At 34.9% G+C, this 21,775-nt stretch overlaps 2 protein-coding genes across 2 annotated transcripts; both read right to left on the bottom strand.

Annotated features, from left to right (window-relative positions):
- Positions 1-1,404: 1,404 nt before the first annotated feature.
- On the bottom strand, positions 1,405-10,177 carry LOC123537066 (uncharacterized). Its single transcript, XM_045320618.2, has 5 exons — positions 10,150-10,177; positions 5,356-5,578; positions 4,353-4,533; positions 4,008-4,074; positions 1,405-2,402 (listed from the first exon to the last, which is right to left on the bottom strand). Exons 2-5 carry the CDS (start codon positions 5,562-5,564, stop codon positions 1,405-1,407), a joined length of 1,455 nt encoding a protein of 484 aa, XP_045176553.2. The 5' UTR covers positions 5,565-5,578; positions 10,150-10,177.
- Positions 10,178-14,443: 4,266 nt separating this feature from the next.
- On the bottom strand, positions 14,444-21,237 carry LOC123536897 (uncharacterized protein CFAP97D2-like). Its single transcript, XM_045320393.2, has 5 exons — positions 21,020-21,237; positions 19,749-19,819; positions 18,361-18,485; positions 15,390-15,519; positions 14,444-14,890 (listed from the first exon to the last, which is right to left on the bottom strand). The coding sequence occupies exons 1-5, from the start codon at positions 21,120-21,122 to the stop codon at positions 14,783-14,785; spliced, it is 537 nt and encodes a 178-aa protein (XP_045176328.2). The 5' UTR covers positions 21,123-21,237; the 3' UTR covers positions 14,444-14,782.
- Between the last annotated feature and the right edge of the window lie 538 nt (positions 21,238-21,775).

Genomic DNA, 21,775 nt, shown 5'->3' with positions numbered 1-21,775 from the left:
TGTACTAGTAGAGGATGAATTTCGCGCCTTGTTTGGCTGCGTTTGCTATATGTAAAGCGTCTTTGAACGTGTTTATCATGAAAAGGGTGCTATATAAATCTGGTATAATAAAAATAATTGTATTTTAATCACTATTATTTTCGAAACAAGGTTTTCCCCAGCCTGGGCAACATCTTGCAAGTGGACAACCCTGAAGAGGCAAGAAAACCAGCTTTTTAATTTATAAAACCTGGTAAATATGTCAGATAATTTTGTTTGGTACAATGCTAATAGCCTAATACACTTCTAAATCAAAGTCTACAGCTTTTATGGTGAAAGCCCTGTCAGATACCATATTTGATACAATGGATGGTTTAATGGTTACACCCTTGGTTGTTAATTCAGAGGTCCAGGGCTTAAAGCCTGGCCCAGGCACTTTAAATTTCTGAGGTACTAGTGTATGACACCTTACCAGAGGCCAGAACTGGTTCTTCCCTGGAAAGACAGCTTCGCATGTATCAGTCCTTCATATTGGCACATTTAAGAACCACAGTCTATTCACAAAGAGTTAGGCAAAGTTAGTCAGATATGTCTGTATCAAAAAGAGTTCTGTCTCTGTCCCTTTGGTGAGATTGCTTTGTCTGTACTGGTAGAGGACAAACTGGCACCCACAGTGGCTGCACCTTTGAATGCGTTTGTCATGGAAAGGGTGCCATATAGATGTGGTATGTTATTTCATCATGCCATTACTATAACTGCCTGATAAAGCCTGTCTGAGAAAAACACTTACCACTGTGTAAACCTAAAAAAAAGTCCAAGGACATCAGAATGTTAAGAGCCCACCTACTATATATGGTCTAGAAGCAGCTGAGTAAGCCTTGCTCCTTCCAGGACCATATCTAGCCTCTTCTAAGAAACCCTTTCCCAAAAGACAGTAACCTGTTATTCTCTATTTACATTTCTTGTATTCAAGGCATCTGCACAAGTTTAAATGGAAAAACATATGATTGATGTTTTTTGTTTTACATTCTGATTATTCGTCCCTTTGATGAATAAATTACAGTGATTAAGTGCTAATAACTTTCTAAAACTCTTGTGTTTCAGTAGCACATTGTATTGCTTGATAATATGTCTCTATTTTTATTGGCTAGAAAGTTTCCAATCAGTCTTTCATAATTAGCAAGCTTCATTGTATTGACATTTAAAATTTATTAGAAGAATCATTGTTAACAATTGTACTACTGTCTGAACTGTATATATCAAATAAATTGTTTGTATCTTTCTTTTGTTAACTTTAAGCATTTACTCTGTTCAAGTGGCACACAAGTCTATGGCTAAGAAGAAAAATATTGGAACAATACTTAATGTTTTTGAATTTCTCTCATAGAGTGATGCGAATTCTGAAATTTAAATAATTTTACAGTATCAATTCAAAGCAGACTGAATACTTTTCTTCAAGAAAGTCTTGTGCTTGTCAAGTATATGTTCAACCTTGGTTTTAAGCTCTTGATTGAATAATTTAGTATGTTTGTTTACAAGAGCTAGCAAAAGCTTTCCAAATTTCAGATTCTTTTCCATTGAAAGCGAAGCTTCATTTAAACAATTTAACAAACTACAGAAGACATCATTAGTTAAATCACAGCTGCTGTCTATTACTGTCTGAAGGACTGGTATTTTATTTTCATTCAAGATGAAATTGTTTTGTATCATTTTTTGGATAAAATAACCCTTTGTGGAAGCACTTGTACAATCTTTCAAAGTTTTGCACACAATTTCACTTTGGGCTGGAGAGATTTCAGACTGCAAAATGCAGGGAACTAACACACTTTCAACTGTCTGTTTTGGAAATTTCTGTGCCACTAGAGTGACTGCCCCTGACAACTTCCTTGAAGCATTCTGGGATAGCTGGGTAATCCGGTGACCTAGAACAAAGGTCAAAATGCAGACGGCACTACTGTAACTCAAGGAATCTGATACCTGGCACAAATGTTGGCAAACAAGTTCAATAGAATCATCAGACATATTATCAAAGTCTACCATTTTACAAAAGACTTCAATTTCTTTAACAGACAGTTTTGACACTTCACTTAATCCTTCTATCTCTCTGTCTGAGATACAGTTTTGCCAGATTTCTTTTATCTTCCATATCATGTCTTCCTTTCCAGCAAATATTGCACTTATAGTCTCTTCTTTGCCTTTATCTTTTCTTTCTAGATTATGTGCATGACTACTTTCCTCATCATTTGTTTCTATAGTAACAGTTTGATTTTCGTTTTCTTCAGGAAATTTGTCAACTTTTTCCTCCACTCTCTGTCTTTTGTATGCTGGCTCCATTCCCTCCTCTTCTTCAGATTCATCTAAGATAATAACACTCTCCTGGGAACCAGGCACTGCTATGCATACTTCAGAACTACTACCTTTATCTGAAAGTATTAAATAAATGCAAGTTAAGCCAAAGTCTCTTGTGATAAGACTTTAAATGTATTGTTCATTTCAGCAACTTGTGTTTTATTCCTTTATTTCTTAACACACATAAGCAAGAACATAGAGGAAGAGATTGTAAAAATCGCTATGACTTTTTAATGTGATGACAAACATTAAAATTACATCACAAAATTATATGAAATTTGCACATCAATATGTAAGTAACCAGCAACTGAAAATATGTAACAAATGATTACAAAGCTTTTTGCTAAGACTTAAAGACACAGGAAAGAACTTCAAGTGACCACAGAGTTTTAAAAAGCAAAACAAAATTTATGTTCGGAGTATCTGCTGGAATTCCCTCCCTCTCTCTGCCATAAACAGCTGTATTTTTATGCCCTCCTTCGAGTAAGGAGGGATATATTGTTTTGCAGATGTCAGTTGGTCGGTCTGTCTGTAGACAAATCCGTTTCTAGATGATAACTCAAGAACACTTGGGCCTAGGGTCATGAAAGTGTATAGGGAGGTTGGTCATGACCAGCAGATGACCCCTATTTATTTTGAGATCAGTAGGTCAAAGGTCAAGGTCACACTGACCTGAAACAATTAAACAGTTTCTGGATTATCACTCAAGAACACTTAGGTCTAGGATCATGAAAGTTGATAGGGAGGTTGGTCATGACCAACAGATGACCCTTATTGATTTTGAGATCAGCAGGTCAAGGTCACAGTGGCCCGAAATAGTTAAACGGTTTCCGGATGATAACTCAAGAATGCTTGTGCCTAGGATCTTGAAATTTGATAGGGAATTTGTTCATGAGCAGCAGATGACCTCTACTGATTTTGAGGTCAGTAGGTCAAGGTCACAGTGACCCGGTACAGTTAAATGGTTTCCGGATGATAACTCAAGAACACTAGGGCCTAGGATAATGAAAGTTGATGACAAGCAGATGACCCTATTGATTTTGAGGTTAGCAGATCAAAGGTCAAGGTCACATTGATCCGGAACAGTTAAAATGTTTCTTGATGATAACTTGAGAATGCTTGAGCCTAGGATCACAAAACTTGATAAGGAATTGATCATGATCAGCGGATGACCCCTACTGATTTTGAGGTCAGTATGTCAAAGGTCAAGGTCACACTGACCTGGAACAGTTAAATGGTTTCCAGATGATAACTCAAGAACGCTTGGGCCAAGGATCATGAAAGTTGATAGGGAGGTTGGTCATTTATTTATTTATTTGGGTTTTACGGCACATCAACATAGCATAGGTTATAGGGAGGTTGGTCAAGACCAGCAGATGACCCCTTTTGATGTTGAAGCCAGTAGGCAAAAGGTCAAGGTCACAGTGACCCGGAACAGTAAAACCGTTTCCGGATGATTACCTGAGAATGCTTGGGCCTAGGATCATAAAGTTGATGGGAGGTTGGTCATGACCAGCAGATGACCCCTATTTAGAGGTCAATAGGTCAAATGTCAAGGTCACATTGACCCAGAACAGTAGAACTTTTGTGTACAGTGACCAAATAATTTCTGTTCCTTGTGCAGTAGCCTAATTGTTTTTTGTAATTAGTCAAGAAGCTATTGCATTGTGTTAACATACCTTGAACTGTATCTTCTAACTTTGAGGTAGATTTTTGTACGGCTTTAGCAAGGAGATCGTCTGTGTACTGAAAAAAATGAATTTGGAATTAACAAGAGAAATAGGAAATTATATGGATTTTGCAAATAATAATAGCCATGTACTACTCTTCAACTTGGCAAGAACAGTTAACTACATGTACTACTAAAACTTTACAAATCAATCCTAGTGTAAAACTTCTTGACCTGAAAGGAATTTTCTGACAAGATGCCTGTACAGAAATACATAAAAGGTCTTGACACTTACTGAAGTGGATCAGAAATATATTTTTGCTATGAACATGAAGAATTAATGGTAGCAGTTTACCTTTGTTTCCCTGAACAAGCCAGAGAGCTGATGATATAAACTTGATTGTAGATCTGTGTATCCTGCCAGACCCAGAACAAACTCCTTGATGTACATGTCTGGTACTGTATAGGACTGATGTTGAAGAAAATTCAGTAGCCTCTCTTGTAACTTTACAGGCAACAACAGAAACCTTGGTTTGCTGTAAAAAAAAGTTCACAGTTGCCTTTTTTTCCAACTACAATATTCTACAACAGGCCATTTATAAATGTTTACTGGTAACCAACACTTAACATGTTTAATCTCACAAATGTTGATACATGTATTTAAAAATGGTTCTTACCAAAAGGAACCTAACTACAGCCAAATAATATGACTTCTGAATGACAGACCATTGCTTTTATAGCCGTAGTAACAGCTGATTTTAGCAGCTACCAATGTTAGTTTCTGAGGCATTATCAGAACTTTTGCCAGTATTACTTTAATGTAAAGTCTTTCCAGTCCTCTGAAATTGTACTCCCTAATTAACATAAATGGAAACATGGTCTCCCCTGCTAGCCAGCAATGTCATTTTAGCTGAAAGAATTTGGTGATATTTATCAAATAAGCGAGGCCATAAAACTGTCTATGGTCTTTTTTTACCATGGCTTAGGGTTTAGATGCGTAGGAACTGAATCATGCCAATGTTAACCCAAATGGTTACATATTCATGAAAGACGAACCATTGTAAATCAGATGATTAACAATAAGAAAGCCTTGTTTATATTCATTTTCAAAATATTCACTAAAATATAAAGATAAAAATTTGCTGAATTTTATTCATCCAAGAAGAAATGAACTGGGCATCATGCCAAATTTAGACGTCAAAATGTTTTTCAATAGTCTGCATGTATACCATTATTTATCACAGAATATGCAAATTTAGACTTCCTTCTTTGTTTAACTGACAGACAAATAAATTTTTTTACAAAACATGACACTACCAATATATAGATTCAACTGTGATAATTATGATAACACTTACAATGTAAGTTTGTTGTCTTCAATACAAGGATCACATTTGATCAATGCAGTTATCAGTTTATGCCAGGCAGGCTGGCTGCCATACTTGGACGAAGTCTCCTCAGTAAACCAAAGATTTCCTCTATCTACAGATGACCCAAGCTGTTTCATCAAACCATGCCATTCAGCAGGAAGCCTGGAGATTACTGCACAATCATCTGTCTGAATCATCTTGGTATATCTCCCTTTATAAACAATTACAATTTAACAATTTATGAATATGCTCTATCTTTTATTAACCTCATGCCCTAAGAGATACTGTTAAATATTCTGAATTCTGCTAGTAGATTATCACTGTAGATGCATGTGTACAGAAACTATGTTCTTGAGAAGGTCTCAATTATTACAAAATAAAAGAATTGTTTTATCTGATTTGAAAAAAAATATGCTCAAGCAGACCTTTGAAATTCAGCTACTATAAAAAAAAATCCTTACATAAATTTAGAAGATCTCAGAACCAGTGAAAAACATGATTCATATGTTTTCCGATACTTCAAAGAAAAGTTTGAGAGAAAAACAACTAAACACTGGGTAAGTTAAATTTGACTTAATTGCAAAAAATACAGAAGACTACATGTTTTAAACTTTTACTTTTCAGTATTCTGCGTTGAACTCTTGAATTTTGAACTGAAGAAAAGTTTAATCAAACCACAAGTACCTGAAACATACTGCTTTTAATCTATATGGCTGTATACTATAAGAAAACAAGAGCTGTCCGTAAGACAGCGTGCTCCACTATTCGGGGATTTGACAGTAAAATGAATATACATGTCTGAATAAGAGACCTTTACTATAAAAGGATGATATACCAAGGGGCATAATTCATCAAATACACAAATTAGAGTTGATTGTTACAACACATGCAGATGATGATGATAAACATATATTTTGAGTTTCAAGTCATTATCTTGTATATTACCAAAGTTATGTCCAGAAAACGAAGTTTGTAAAAAAATTTAAGTATAAAAGCGTCATAATTCGGTCAAAAATACAAATCAGAGTTATGAGGATTGTTACCACATATGCAGATGATGATGATAAAGATACATTTTAAGTTTCAAGCCTTTAACTTATATTAAGTAGTATCCAGAAAGTGAAGATTGCAAAAAAGTTCAAGTACAAAAGGGGCATAATTCTGTCAAAAACACAGTAAGAGTTATGGGGTATGTAGCCACACATGCAGATGATTATAAACAAATGCTTTTAATTTCAAGTCATTATCTTTTAAAGTACCAAAGATATGTCTGTAAACGAAGCTTTCGAAAAAATTTAACATGAAAATAATTCAAAGTATAACTCCTTGGTGACCTTGACCTTGGGTATAATGGGTCCAGCCCCTAAACATACTTTGTTTGTATGCTGGACAATGTTTATGTGAACTTGCAGTATGATATAAGCAAAAGTGACAAAGATATGGCAGAACAACAAAGGTTGCTGAAAAACATTAACCTTAAAAATAACCTTTAAGTATAACACCTTGGTGACCTTGACCTTGGGTATAATGGGCTCAGCCCCTACACATACTTTGTTTGTATACTGGACAATATTTATGTGAAGTTACAGTAAGATAATTATAAGAAATAGTAACAAAGATATGGCAGAAAAACAAAGGTTGCCGAAAAACTTTAACCTTAAAAATAACCTTTAAGAATAACACGTTGGTGAGGCGTAAAAAAAAAATTGTTTGTTTCCGGTATCCCGACCTACCCTAAATTTTTGGGCCGACCCTAAATGTTTTTATGGCCTTGGAGAGTATTTTTTTCAACTTTATAACAAAAAGATGCAAAACTGCATTTTTTATGCTTTAAACCTGGCCAGTGATGTTAGAAATCAACCCACTGATGCTCTAAAGGCATAACCCTCTTATTTTTAATCATTTTTTGACAAAAAAATAATTTCCGAAAAGTCTCCCTTAATAAAAAAAATTTCCAAAAAAAAAAAATTTCCGACCTACCTACCCTAATTTTTTGGAGCATGTTACCGGAAACAAAGAATTATTTTTTTTAGGCCTGACCTTGACCTTGGGTATAATGGGTTCAGCCCCTACACATACTTTGTTTGTATACTGGACAATGTTTATGTGAAGTTACAGTAAGATAATTATAAGCAATAGTAACAAAGATATGACAGAAAAACAAAGGTTGCCGAAAAACTTTAACCTTAAAAATAACCAAAGTATAACAGCTTGGTGACCTTTGACCTTGGGTATAATGGGCTCAGCCCCTACACATACTTTGTATGTATACTGGACAATGTTTATGTAGAGTTACAGTATGATATAAGCAATAGTAACAAAGATATGACAGAAAAAAAATCCCGAAAAACTTTAACCTTAAAAATAACCTAAGTATAAGACCTTGGTGACCTTGACCTTGGGTATAATGGGTCCAGCCCCTATACATACTTTGTTTGTATACTGGACAATGTTTATGTAGAGTTACAGTAAGATATAAGCAATAGTAACAAAGATATGACAGAAAAACAAAAGTTGCCGAAAAACTTTAATCTTAAAAATAACCCAAGTATAACACCTTGGTGACCTTGACCTTCGGTATAATGGGCTCAGCCCCTACACAAACTTTGTTTGTATACTGGACAATGTTTATGTGAAGTTACAGTAAGATAATTATAAGCAATAGTAACAAAGATATGACAGAAAAACAAAGGTTGCCGAAAAACTGTAACCTTAAAAATAACCAAAGTATAACAGCTTGGTGACCTTTGACCTTGGGTATAATGGGCTCAGCCTCTACACATACTTTGTTTGTATACTGGACAATGTTTATGTGAAGTTACAGTAAGATAATTATAAGCAATAGTAACAAAGATATGACAGAAAAACAAAGGTTGCCGAAAAACTTTAACCTTAAAAATAACCAAAGTATAACAGCTTGGTGACCTTCGACCTCGGGTGTAATGGGCTCAGCCCGTACACATACACTGTTTGTATACTGGACAATGTTAATGTGAAGTTACAGTAAGATATAAGCAACAGTAACAAAGATATGACAGAAAAACAAAGGTTGTCGAAAAACTTTAACAGTGTTAACCTGAAAATTCACAGGACAGTCGGTCTGGTAAACATGATTTTTTTACAGGACCGGATAATATTTTACCAGACCGAATTTTGACCAATTTTTTTAAAAAAAATTTGATATCTGATCTTAAAAACTGGTATTTATACATAGTCTATATAGATAGCATTACACAAATTACTAGGGCTGTCATCGATAGAAACGATATCGATGTATCAACGATATTTTTTTGTCGATCGATTATCGATTCCCATTTTCAAAAATCGATATTTTACAGAGAGAAAAAACTATCCAGATAAACACTCAGACTCTCAAAAACAACTTAAGTTCACAAAGTTGTAAATTTGGATAAATGCAAAAGAGAAGTGAAGGCAAAATAAAATTTAAAGATTTTATTAATTTTTATTTATTTATTTTATTTCATAAATACAAATACAACACAATCAAACAGGAATATGAAAAGTAGGCAGTAAAACTAAAAATAGCATTAAATTTTACAGGAAGGTATATAGTATGCATATGAACAAATAAGTTGTATAACTTAATAATCGATGTATCGTCGATATTTGTCTTCTGATATATCGGTATCGTCGATATGCCTAAGACCCAATCAATGACAGCCCTACAAATTACCTTTAAGTTTATTTCCACATATTAATTGAAACAGATTTCAGACATTAAATTTTCAGGCTGTAAAATGTCTCCCTGTACTTGGATTCAGTGTTGTTAAATTTTCTGGTCCTTTGGGACCATGGAGTCCATTCTACATATGTGTAATATATCTAGAGTCCCGCTTAAGCTGTTGCTAGGGGGCGTGAGTCCGCGTGAGAGATGCTGCACATTTCATTACCTCTCGCGAACAGACTAGGTTGAAACGTGTCTGTTGTTAATCTTCTTGGTTGCATTCTTTGCTTCCAAAGGATCTTTTAGTAATTTTACAGATTTTATTCATATTCCCAAAAGTCTATTGTTTGCACCGAGACACGTTGATGTTGACATGAAAGATGACCTCGGAATTTCTGGAAATTCCCGTCTGGTTCCCACGTACATAAATCGAGTACCATCCACGATTAGTAAGTATCCAATGATAACGCGAGTTCTTAGAATTGTTGTGACGTCGTGAGGCGTTTCCACTGTTTCTATTTTAAGTACCAATTCGTGGAGGACTTTCTTCTTATTTTATCATACTGACCTGCAATTTTTATCAGACACTCGGTCTTGTGAACTTGATATATCATGCCGGACCGGATCAAAATTTACTGGAAATGTCCGACGGTCCGACGGCTTTCGCGAGCTCTGCTTTAACCAAGAAGGGTCACACCGACGCCGGGGCGAGTAGTATAGCCCCCCTATTCTCCAAATATTGGAGCTAAAAACTAGTTTTATAAGTAACAAAAGAAGGTTCTAGAGGTGGACACACTATCACCACAGGTTTTTTTTATCGAATGATTAATCTAAAACTAGGCTTGCCTAGCTTTAATTATCAAAGATCTTTCTCAAGAGCACAAAATACCTAAAAAAATATGGGATCATTCAAGGGGTCCGAGGTTCGAGACCACTTGGAGGCTTGGGCTTTTCTCCTCTAATTTACCAGAATACATTACTACGAAAAGAACATGCTTTTCTATATCATTTTTAAACTCTAGATTATAAGACTGTGAAATATTTTTGTTAACAGACAAGATTAACCTTATGAAAATTTATATAAGTTTGCAATTTACCCGATTCTCTCTTTATTACAAATGGGGATTTTCGATTAAAGGGAAGTAACTTTGCCATAGTGACGGTATAGGTATAACACTCGTCTGCAGTTGTATTTGTTATATTTTGATTGTCTTTGAACATTGAATTCCGTACACACAGATAGGTTTGGGCTACATGTTCTTTTGATAGCAATTTGTGCACTAGATCTAATGATTTAAATCTTGATAGAATGGGCGTCAACATAAAATCGCCCTCATGCCGTTGAATGTGCGCACTAAAGGTTTAAATCTGTCCCAATTGAAATTCTTCACAAATAACACGTTATTTAAGAAATAATATATCTCATCGGTGATTTTTCGCTGAATAAATCACTGTTGGGAGTTCAGATGCGAAGGAATTATATCACGAGGGCGCAGTCCGAGTGATATAATGCTAGATCTACGCATCTGAACGACAAACAGTGATTTATTCAAGAGCAAATCACTAAATGAGATATATTATTTCGATTCTAACACGTTATCAAGGACTTTAAAGTAGAATTATCGCATAGTGCGGCAATTTTCCTTTGATCTTTGCAGCATGTTATACATAGTAACACACATTATTACTACAAAACTGTGCTGATATCTTACAAAACTGTTGCGATATATATCAACACGGAAATCTCTATGGAGTTTCATAAGAAAAAAAGTGTTCCGATATATATCAGCACAGTAAAACTGTTCCGATATATATCGGAACACTTTTTCTCTAGTGAGGTCCTATCAAGGGAGTATAAATTTTTCCTTTCAAAGAAAAGATGACTTTAGCTCCAATTTACAGTTCACAGAGAAAGAATTGTCACAAACACCTACATTTATAAAGTAAAAGAATAAATAAACTAGAATATTTCAAAAACTTGATAGTTATTGCCAAATTCAGAAATACATATATATGAAATATATGAAATTCTGAGATTTCTCAAATGTTTCTTTTTCTTTGATTTTTTTTACAAACAAAACAACAAGTTTTACAATATGTCTGGCCAATGAAATACAAATATTTAAAACCAATGCAGAAATTTGTTGGGTACTTTTATCTGGGGAACACATTTTCTAAAACAGAAGTTTTAGTGTTTCAGTCAGCGAGGCGCAGAAAGGGAATCAAAATAGTAAAAATAATAATAAACAAATTTAAATGAAAATAATATATAAATTTTAATGATAAACTATGCGATAAAACAGTTATAATATGTAGTGCTCGTGTGTTACCAGGATATATCAGAGCTAGGGGTACATCTCGTTATTTTTCTCTTCACATATCTGTCTCGGCCTACCGGCCTCGACGATATGTGCAGAGAAAAATACCCTCGATGTACCCCTAGCTCTAATATATCCTGGTAACACACTCTCACACATACTATAACTATTACATCTACACCCTTGTCGGCATGCATTAATTGCCCGTTTTCAATCGGGTTCTTTTCCAGCGCGCCGCTACGCCGCTTGACGCTATGACGTATTAGCTGTGACGTCAGAACAGTGAATTGTTGTTGAATAATTCACTGTTTCCAGCCTTCTTTGTTTAATAGGAAAATGAATCGGATCGTGTTAGAATATTGAATTCTTCTTCTTCTTCTTTTTTCTTTTTCTTCTCCTTCTTGTTCTTCTTCTTATTACTATTATTATTATTTTTTTTAATTATTAGATCTTAATGATTATCATCACAGATACATTGCATGTGTTGACATATATATTAAAATAGTAAATACCTATATAAATTCTGTAACAAAAAAAACCAGCTTGTATTTGACAATTAAATATGAACAGGCAGAAAAAAAAATCCGTTTTGCTTGCGCGCCTCCGACGGTGAGATTCGATCTGGCAAAAATCCACTCGAGCTACTGTTATAATAACCCTATTGTAGTTTACCTGCTGTTGTAACTAAAACCCCATCAACACATACAATGTATTAGAAGACGATGATGATAATAATACTACTAATGGTTAGAGACCACCAATTGTTTTCCCATAGACTTACATTGTAACATTATGGCGTGTACGGCCTTCCATACATCGAAACATGTATATCTAATTACAAGTTTTTCAAGACCTATCTTAGTTCTACCAAAATATCGGACGAAAAACATACGAATAGTGATACTTTATTTAAGTAATTTTCGTGTGAATGAGATGACCCGGGGCCCTGTTTACATCTTTGACATGGCGGGAGAAATTCGTTTGATAAAACTTGTTTTCAATACAAATAAAATGTAGCAATTTTGTCAAAATGTATAATAAAATACTGTAAATGCAGTGAAAAAATATCAATTTTGAAAAAATAATCACTTCCTGGGTTTTTTTAACATGACTGACCAATCAGAACGCACAGACGTTACCTTATTCCCAGGTATACACTTACCTCATTCCCAGTAAGTTCCCTGTACTTTTTTGAATTGGTGGTCTCTGACCTAATAAAGTAATATTTTAAATTAAGTTCTATATACTTTTAAGCCGCCATAGATAACCAGTTATGGTGACTCCTTCAGAAGACTGTTAGCCTGATTTTAATTGTAAGAAATAGTGCAAGATACAGCAGATACGCTTAATTAAGATATGCTGGTCCTTTAGTATGCTAATTGTCGCGGAAGCATCCATACACGGTGGTCTTAACCATTTGTTTGCATTATCAGTTGAAAGAGTTGGGACTCGAACTCAACTTGAACCCCTATAGCTGGTTCCATAGTCAGACAGTGTTATCATTTGACAACTGCGTCCACTCTTTTAAGGCAATATGACAAGTTTCCATCTTTTAAAGATGCAGGAATATCGCTGACGCCCCTCCTCCAGCCATTATCTCAGCCAGCCCCACCTCCAGCCATTATCTCAGTTAGCTGGATGGCATTTTTGTTAAAAAAGTTTCATTTCGAAGTCGGATCTTCTATTTTCCCTGATATAACTGACAAACACTTAATGCATTTGTTTCGTGTTCCCAGGAAGAAGGAGGTTGGGTTGAGATTTGGTACGACAGTGTATAACAATGACTTTTAACCTTTAACCTGCTGGCGGCAAATGATTCTGCCTTTGCAACCGTGCAGGCTGAACATGAACTGCACTGTTCGCTATTCAGTCAGTGAATTCAGTGAACACCACTTTAAATGATAAATGGTATTGCCCCAATTAATTGATTGACCAGTCCATTTTAGAAATTTAGCAGGGTACAGGTTAAATACTTTTGTTTTTTTGTAAATGTCCTTGGTCCGTCTTGTTCACTTACGAAACCCAACATTTTGAGACCCATGATTAAATGGTCAGAGACCGTCAAAATACACGACACAAGTTTATAGGTTAGTGTTCTTTAAAATAGTTGCATATGCATATCAATACTATCTTGGTCTATTCGTCTGAGAATTATTAAACTATTTAACTGAGAAAAAGAGAACCTACACTGATACTCTGAGTTGTGGCCAGGTAATTTAAGTGTTCAGCATAAGTAAAACACGTTTCTGATTGAGGAAAAATGCAACGTAGCCTTGCATTGCAACTTGCCAACCGCCGCTGTTAGAAACTGTTGATACCTTTTGCATTTTTCAAAACACAAATCAGGAACTCAAGCACTTTCTTAGAGATGAGCAACATACCTGATAGTGCAACATGTTTCTGACTGTGGAAAAAATGCAATGTATCCTTGCAGTGCAACTTGTCAGCCGCCGCTGTTAAAAATGTTGATAGTATTACCTAACACAAATTAGGAACTCACGTACTTTCTTAGGGGTGAGCAATATACCGGATAGTACAAAAATATTTCTGACTGAGAAAAATGCAAGTTATGATATCCTTGCAATGCAACTTGTCAACCTTTGCTGTTAGAAACTGTTGATCCCTTCGGCATTTTGCATAACACAAATTAGGAACTCCAGGAAATTAAATGCTTTTATCTCAGAGATCGAGGGTTCATCGCAATAAGGGCGTATCTACATATGATTATTGTATGTAGATACGCCCTTATTGCGTTGAACCATCGAGATGAGCAACATACATGATCAATATGGGCCAGTTTAACTCAAATTTCGTCACTGATTAGATTTTACTGTTTGGTCTACCTTTTGTCGAGTTCCCCTAAAACTGATAAAGAATTCAGAGGGTCATGATAGGAACTTTAAGACTGGTTTTGAATTTTTCATCCAAAAACGTTTGATTAGGGCAATTCTAGCCATTTTTGACACTTTTCAAAAAATAAAATCAATTTTGGCATCACTTATGAATATTTTGTTGCAAAACTTCGAAGGTTTTCTTTTGTCTTCAATGTATGAGGTCATGCAAAGAATAAATGTTGTTGTGTTTTAACATAATGAATTTTAATGTGCAGTTTCAGAGTTAATATAAGAAATTCAACTAACAAATTTTTTTATAGGACACGTGTATTTACAAACAGACAGGTATGTATCAGAAACAATGTAAATAAGTCATGTAGACGGAAATCAAATATATAATAATAATAAAAAAAAAGATAATAAATTCAATAAGTAATAAAATCTTATAAAATTGGTGCATCTCTAGTTAATAAATGCGTCTTGTACAGATGCAAAGTGTGTGTAAGCGTAATTTGCTACATTGATAAGTTTCACAAAAGAAGAAACAAAGGCAGGAGCAAATTAAAGTCATCCGGTTTTTATTTGTTGTCGCATCCACTTCCTTGGATGGTGCGAACTGGACTCCGCGATATTACGTGTAGTGGTGTTGGGTACTTGGAGACGTTCTTTAGATATTGTTGACTCTCCTAATAAAATAAAACATATTGAAATCATCAAAACATATTGAAATCCTCACGTGAAAACCATGAAAATGGTTAAAAAGCTTGTTAAAATTATGTTTACCAGTTATGTTATATATGCAAGTGGGTTAGTATGTTTTACTCTTGACTTTAAAAGAACAGTGTAAAGAAAGTGCTCAATGTGCTATTAACAATGCAGTATTCAAGTTACAAATAATTTACGGTGAATGAAATTATTTAAAAAATATAGATATATCTAAAACAGTGAATGGTCGTTGAATAACATTATTGTTTGGCGTTCAGATGCGGAAGAATGTTTATTACCATCTGCACAACAAACAGTGACTTTATTTAAGTAAAAATAAATGCTTAAAGTATTGGGCCCTGGTCTTTTGTTGCCACCAAGGTAAATGTATACAAAAAGACAAATGTATATATCATTAACAAATCTGAAAGGCATTTATGCTTGGAGTATTAGAAAGTGCTAAAAAAACTTTGTTCCAACCTGCCAATCTGCGAGAAGGTTCCTATGATTATAGTTACATGTAGGTTCTGTTTTAGCAAGTCGCTTGAGGATCGCACTGTTCTCCTCGGCCACGCGGACAAGTTCTCTCGTGTGTTTTGCAGCATTCAAACTGAAATTGTTATAGAACATGTCATAACTGGTCCTTATGTGATATCATGTCAAATTTGATATTCTTAGTACTCTTGACAAGAAGTGTCTCAAATGTTTCTAACGAAGAAATTGAAGATTTGTTTGGATATTGATGCAAACCGGCAGTATTAATCAAGGTAGTTTATCACGTTTGACGTCGCGGGAGTGAAATAAAGCTATTTCATAGTGTAATAATGGTAGGATGACTTCGGCCATGAAAGTCCACTATTTCTAGGAGTTACCCGGACCCAATTTTAGCAAGGGATGTTATATGTTTACTTTTTTATGTTCGTAAAAGTTTGTAGATTCTGAAAGTGCCGGCATAAATTGGCATAAATGGTGGCGAGCTGAGAAAATCCAATATGGCTTCAAAGATGGCTGGCATAATATGAAAAAGGAGCGTTTTTTAAAAATAAGGTTTTTGTCATTCACTTTAAAATTTGATGAAATAAACTGCTGGCATGATTGTTTTGTATAATTATTGCAACACACCTTTCATGAATTAATAAACATTTGAATTGTATCTGATACAAATAATGACAATTATTGATGTTTTACAGTAAAACTGTAAAGGTACTCATACTAATGTGACTTTATATGCGCATTACAAGCAGATATTAACAGAAAAGAACTTGAAGAAGTTGATACATATTGATAAATGTATCTAATTTTCTTCCTCAAGTTATGCAGGTATGAAAAACAAAATTTGTGGTCAGTGTCTAGTTCTATTTTATTCTTTGTATTCCCCTATGGATATGGATTTTTTTTATCAATTATGGGATCAGAACACCAGAATAGCTACATAATTTTGTTCATTTATGGTAATTGTTTTAAATTCTGTATATTAGTACATTTATTTATATTTGTTATTATGGACACGAATAATGTCGTATTATCCATAGACAGGTTTTCAATGCCATAATTCAATTAATGTGCGCATATTGCCTGAAGCAAAGATTTGCATACAAAAAATAGAGTATATTTTTGCATAACTTGAAATATTGCACGTTGGTAGAATAAAACGTTTTTAAAACGTTTCGACGATGTCACTGAAATAATTAAAAGTCTAATAAATCAGTGTTAAGCAGGAGCTGAAAAATAATCAAGGCCATATTTCCAAAAAAATGGTATAATCATATTCGGTTTTAAAAGTCAAAACTGAAAACAAATTGACACTATTACCCTGCTTAAACGTAAGAAAGATGCCATATACATGTATAAACTATTTCTTCAAACCCCTTGTTTAATAGTTGACTGATAACCTGTCCCAAAAGGGAATATGGTAGGTTGACAAAATTGTCGCCCCTTTTTCGTTGGAGAAAGGGGCATCGATCCTGTGATGCGTGTATGTGGTCACACGGTCACATTTTTTTTACAACGGTGTCCCTTTTTTTAGTGTGGTAAGAAATGTTCAGTGGGAAGGACTCTAAGCGTGCTGGGGTTACAATTTCTCAGTGATCATTGTTAATGATCAGTGTAGAGTGATCACAGCTTTGAGTACTTTTCACAGAACATTGATTATGTAGTAGTGTTCACGGCACTGTGAGTACTACTCACTGAATAGTGTTCACGGTTCTGTGAGTAATTCTCACTGAGTAGTGTTCACATCACTGTGAGTACTGCTCACTGAGTAGTGTTCACATTACCGTAAGAACTGCTCATTGAGTAGTGTTCACATCACTGTGAGTACTGCTCACTGAGCAGTGTTCACATTACCGTGAGTACTGCTCGCTGAGTAGTGTTCATGGTACTGTGAATACGTCTCACTGAGTAGTGCTCACATCACTGTGAGTACTGCTCACTGAGTAGTGTTTACATCACTGTGAGTACTGCTCACTGAGTAGTGTTCACATTACCGTGAGTACTGCTCACTGAGTAGTGTTCACATCACTGTGAGTACTGCTCACTGAGTAGTGTTCACATTACAGTGAGTATTGCTCACTGAGTAGTGTTCACACATTACCGTGAGTACTGCTCGCTGAGTAGTGTTCACGGTACTTTAGGCAATTTATGATACTGGTAAAATCTGACATATCATAGTAAAATATCAAAAAGAAAATATCAAACAGAAAAATAATTAAAATTTATATGAAAATGTAGACATGACATTGTAGTCATCATTACTTTTGTGGCCGCCATCTTGGACGCCATCTTGGATTTCTCAGATCGCCACCATTTATGACAATTTATGCCGTTAGCCTAATAAACTTCAGACCTTTAAGAACATTTTGGTATATATAACTTGCCTTGTTAAAAATTGGGTCCGGGCTCAACATTTTGAATGGCCTAATTGTCGCCCTACCATAAAGCTTTATAGTTGACGTCGTTTATTCAAAGGAGAAGTTGGTCGAATTTACTTGGTCTATAATAGGTAAAGAAATAAGGAAATTTGATGCTTTTAAAAACAGGAAAAGCTTACATGTGATAAAAAGAATCATTACATTTTGTGTCTTTTCATTGCAGAGCCTCCCATTTTATTATTTTATTCAACTCGTTTACTAAATTCAATATGAAAAGACACTCATGTAATATCCCCTATGGAACCGTTTCTGTTTTGTTTTTTGTTGTTGTTTTTTTTTGCGGAAATGTCTTTTGGTCAGAAAAATGCCGAATTGCCTGATAGGAATACGTAATTACACGGAAATTGCCGAGTGTCATTATGGGTCTGCTACCGAAGAATTTGTGTAGCGGGAAACTCCTTTCCACCCTGAAGCAGACGATACCAGTACGGTTGTTTGTGTACAGGTTATAGATTAGGTATTTAATTTAAAAAGATCGTTTAGATATACGAAGTCTTTGTGTCTTTTAGTATATGTTTTACCTTTTACTGTAATTCCGATAGTTATTTTTGTTATCTGTCCGTCCGCCTGTACGCATAATGTGGTCTATCTTGTTATACAGCATCCGATTGTCCCTATCAATCACGTCTGCCCTCGTTGCCTCATTCTGCATGTGACATGGAAAAAAGCCAGCGGATTAGAGAAGCTGAGATTAGAAGCTTGACTTTCAAAATACGAAAGTAAATCATATAGATAACAAAAATCGGGTAGCTTAAGCATAGACAAAAGCTGAACTTAATCATTAATTCTCAAAAACATTCAAATCCAAACATATTTAACCTTTGCCCTGCTAAATTTCTATAATGGACTGGTCCACCTTTCAATCTGGACTGAACCATTAACTGTTAAAATGGGTGCATAAAAAAGAGATACTGACTAAATAGTGGACAATGCAGATAATGATCAGACTGCACGGATGTGCAGGCTGATCATGATCTACACTGGTCGCGAAGACAGAGTCAAATGTGTCCAGCATGGTAAGGGTTAATAATAAACGTGTCGATATCTATCTGCTCAACCGTTAAGGATTTTTTATATTCTCGTGTTTGCCTTAAATTTGTCAAATGATGCAATGCTTGTTATTTTCTAGACAGGTATGGGACAAAACTGACGCATTGTTTTCAAGTGATTTGATGGAAATGGATGAAAATACTGGTATTTTACTAAATTTTCAAAAAAAAAATCCTTATTTATTTCTGGTGGGGTTGGCAAAATTGTCATAATTATTCATTATGCTATTAAACTGTTATATTTCTTCATGCATTTGTTACAGAATATATTTCTATATTACACCATGGTTTGTTTAAATTATTTAAATTCTACAAGTACATGTAAAAAGTCAAATCTGAATCCACGGGAATACGAAAAAACTCTCGGTCCTTTTCTACTGTATCAAAACAGTTAGTCGGGATAATTTCTGTATCATCTCATGGCTCTATCTGAAGTACATACTTAAAATTGATTCAAGCTGTTTCGTCGTTTGATACTATAATGTGAATCTTCTGTAGATGGTAAACCATGTGACAATAGTTCGCATAGCATTTTAACCCTTAACCTGCTATATTTCTATAATGGACTTGTCCATCTTCCAATTTGAGCAGTACCATTTATCATTTGAAGGGGTGTTTACTAAAAATTTACTGACTGAATAGCGAACAGTGCAGACCATGATCAGACTGCACGGATGTGCAGGCTGATCTTGGTCTGCACTGGTCGCAAAGGCAGAATCACTTGCCGCTAGCAGGCTAAGGGTTAAATATATAGAATCACAGTGTACTTTGTACTTTGTAGGATGTATACTATGACCATGTTTTATTACATGCAGACTTTTTCATCGATGCGAACAATATGAAATAAATGGATGACATACCTGTAGCTTTTTTAATTTTACGTTTAAATGTTGATAAACCCTGGGTGCACCGCTGTCAACCACCGCCCTTGCTGTAAAAATAACAAATATGGTATTTTTTTAAAAGGATTTTGTCATTTAATTAATTATGCAAATGTAATACCTAAATACTGGAAGCTCTGTCGTATCAAGCTTTTATTTTTATATTTTTAACAATTTGCACAGACAAAAAAAGATTCAGTAAGATCCATCGAATCTGTTCCAATACCAAAGTAAAGAAACTTTTAGTATGAAATCAAACGGGAATTCGACTGTTATTCCAAAACCCCGTAGCTAAAATTTTGCGCGAAAACATTTTTTTCTAAATAAACCGTAGTTATAGGTCTACAAAATCCTGCTTATTTCTGCTTCAATAGCCATTCGCATTTATTCAGTCAAAGAACTATAGGTTAGTAGAAGCTAGAAGATCTGCATAACCAACATTTTAGTAAGATCACGAATCCCATATGTGCGTTTAATAAATTTGACCAATGTTAAATGATATGAAGCTCCACGATTTAAAACTAGTTACAAAGGCTTTTTTGTTCTTTGCTCTAACAGAATAAATGAGCCGCACCATGAAAAAACCAACATAGTGCATTTGCGACCAGCATGGATCCAGACCAGCCTGCGCATCCGCGCAGTCTGGTCAGGATCCATGCTGTTCGCTTTCAAAGCCTATTGCAATTAGAGAAACCGTTAGCGAACAGCAAGGATCCTGACCAGACTGCGCGGATGCGCTTGCTGGTCTGGATCTTGCACTATGTAGGTTTTCTCATAGTGCGGCTCAAATAAGTTTTCATCTTCTCTTGAGAATATGAGATTTTGGTCGAAATTTGATATGCTATAGTTTCCTGCGGTTCATGTAACTCGAAGTTTTGGAGAAAACCAGAGGGGAGATACTTATGCGACACTTTCGTAATTTTTTTGTCACTGTGAAACGGATTGTATTATCAGAATCCCTGCTCTTTCCCCAACCTTCGCTATATTCTTTAACAAATAAGATCCAGACACTAGAGATTTTGCTGGTTCACACGATTTCAATAATTACTCAGTATTTATTTTTATGGTGGCTACCGCTCCTGCATCCTTGATGTTTTTCTTTTGTTTATTGAATATACTATTATTACAATTGATTTTTGATTATTATAACAATCAAACCTTGCACTCAGTGAGCACCGGTAAAATGGATTCTAGCCAAAATAGCGATACAAATGTATTTCTTTCTCGACTGAATAAGAATTTTTAAATACCTGCATGTACTTTCTTTCTGTGGCACTTATAGATGTTTTTGTCCCATCTCTGTTTCAGGAGAACGCACGTCACGGGCGTGTAAGGCTGATAGGTCCTGTGCATCAAAACACCGAGAACACACTTTATTCAAATTTTAAAACAAGGGAAAAAAAATACAAAAAATAAGAAATAAAAGTTGACGTCCAAAAACTGACGTCAGTCGGATGTGATCACTGTAATGCTGTTTCGCGGACTTATTGACGTCAGTCTAGACGTTTCTATACGTTTATTTTGAGACCGGGGATAGTTGTTACATTTTTCATATTTTATAGTGTATTGGATGAATTATTTAACCGTTTTTGTCCAGCTTATTATCTTTGTAAAGATCAGTCATTGCAATTTTCAATTTTGTACTGTTAAATCTAAAACGAAGAATATTTCTATCAATTAAAGATGGTTGTATCATGTTGGTGAAATGTAACAACTTACCCCAGCGTTGGGGTAAATTGTTACAACGTCTGGGGCAAATTGTTACAACAAGCAATTTTACAAACAATTTACATTTTTACAACACAACTGTAAACATACAATGCTTTCCAATCTTTTTATAACATGTGTAACACAGCATTTTCATTTCACGGAGTTGGTAGTAGAGCCTTGGAAGTTAAACAAAACCTTGCGAATTTCAAACCGTACAGGTCCATATTTTTTCAGCATTAATGCAAGCCTGAATTATGCTATACTATTTACTAAAACTGCTTCTTGTATTTTTTGTA

Source organism: Mercenaria mercenaria, chromosome 17, assembly GCF_021730395.1.
Source record: "Mercenaria mercenaria strain notata chromosome 17, MADL_Memer_1, whole genome shotgun sequence".
NCBI lineage: Eukaryota > Metazoa > Mollusca > Bivalvia > Venerida > Veneridae > Mercenaria > Mercenaria mercenaria.
The sequence above is the reverse complement of the archived record's forward strand: the minus strand, read 5'-3'. Positions and strand labels throughout refer to the sequence as shown.

Coding starts and splice junctions, on each gene's coding strand:
- LOC123537066 (XM_045320618.2), bottom strand. CDS start 5,564: ATGATTCAGACAGATGATTGTGCAGTAATCTCCAGGCTTCCTGCTGAA. Junction 4,534..5,355: donor GAAGACAACAAACTTACATT/GTAAGTGTTATC, acceptor TTTTTTTTACAG/CAAACCAAGGTTTCTGTTGT. Junction 4,075..4,352: donor GCTTGTTCAGGGAAACAAAG/GTAAACTGCTAC, acceptor CATTTTTTTCAG/TACACAGACGATCTCCTTGC.
- LOC123536897 (XM_045320393.2), bottom strand. CDS start 21,122: ATGCACAGGACCTATCAGCCTTACACGCCCGTGACGTGCGTTCTCCTG. Junction 19,820..21,019: donor CAGAAAGAAAGTACATGCAG/GTATTTAAAAAT, acceptor TTATTTTTACAG/CAAGGGCGGTGGTTGACAGC. Junction 15,520..18,360: donor TATCGGAATTACAGTAAAAG/GTAAAACATATA, acceptor TAACAATTTCAG/TTTGAATGCTGCAAAACACA.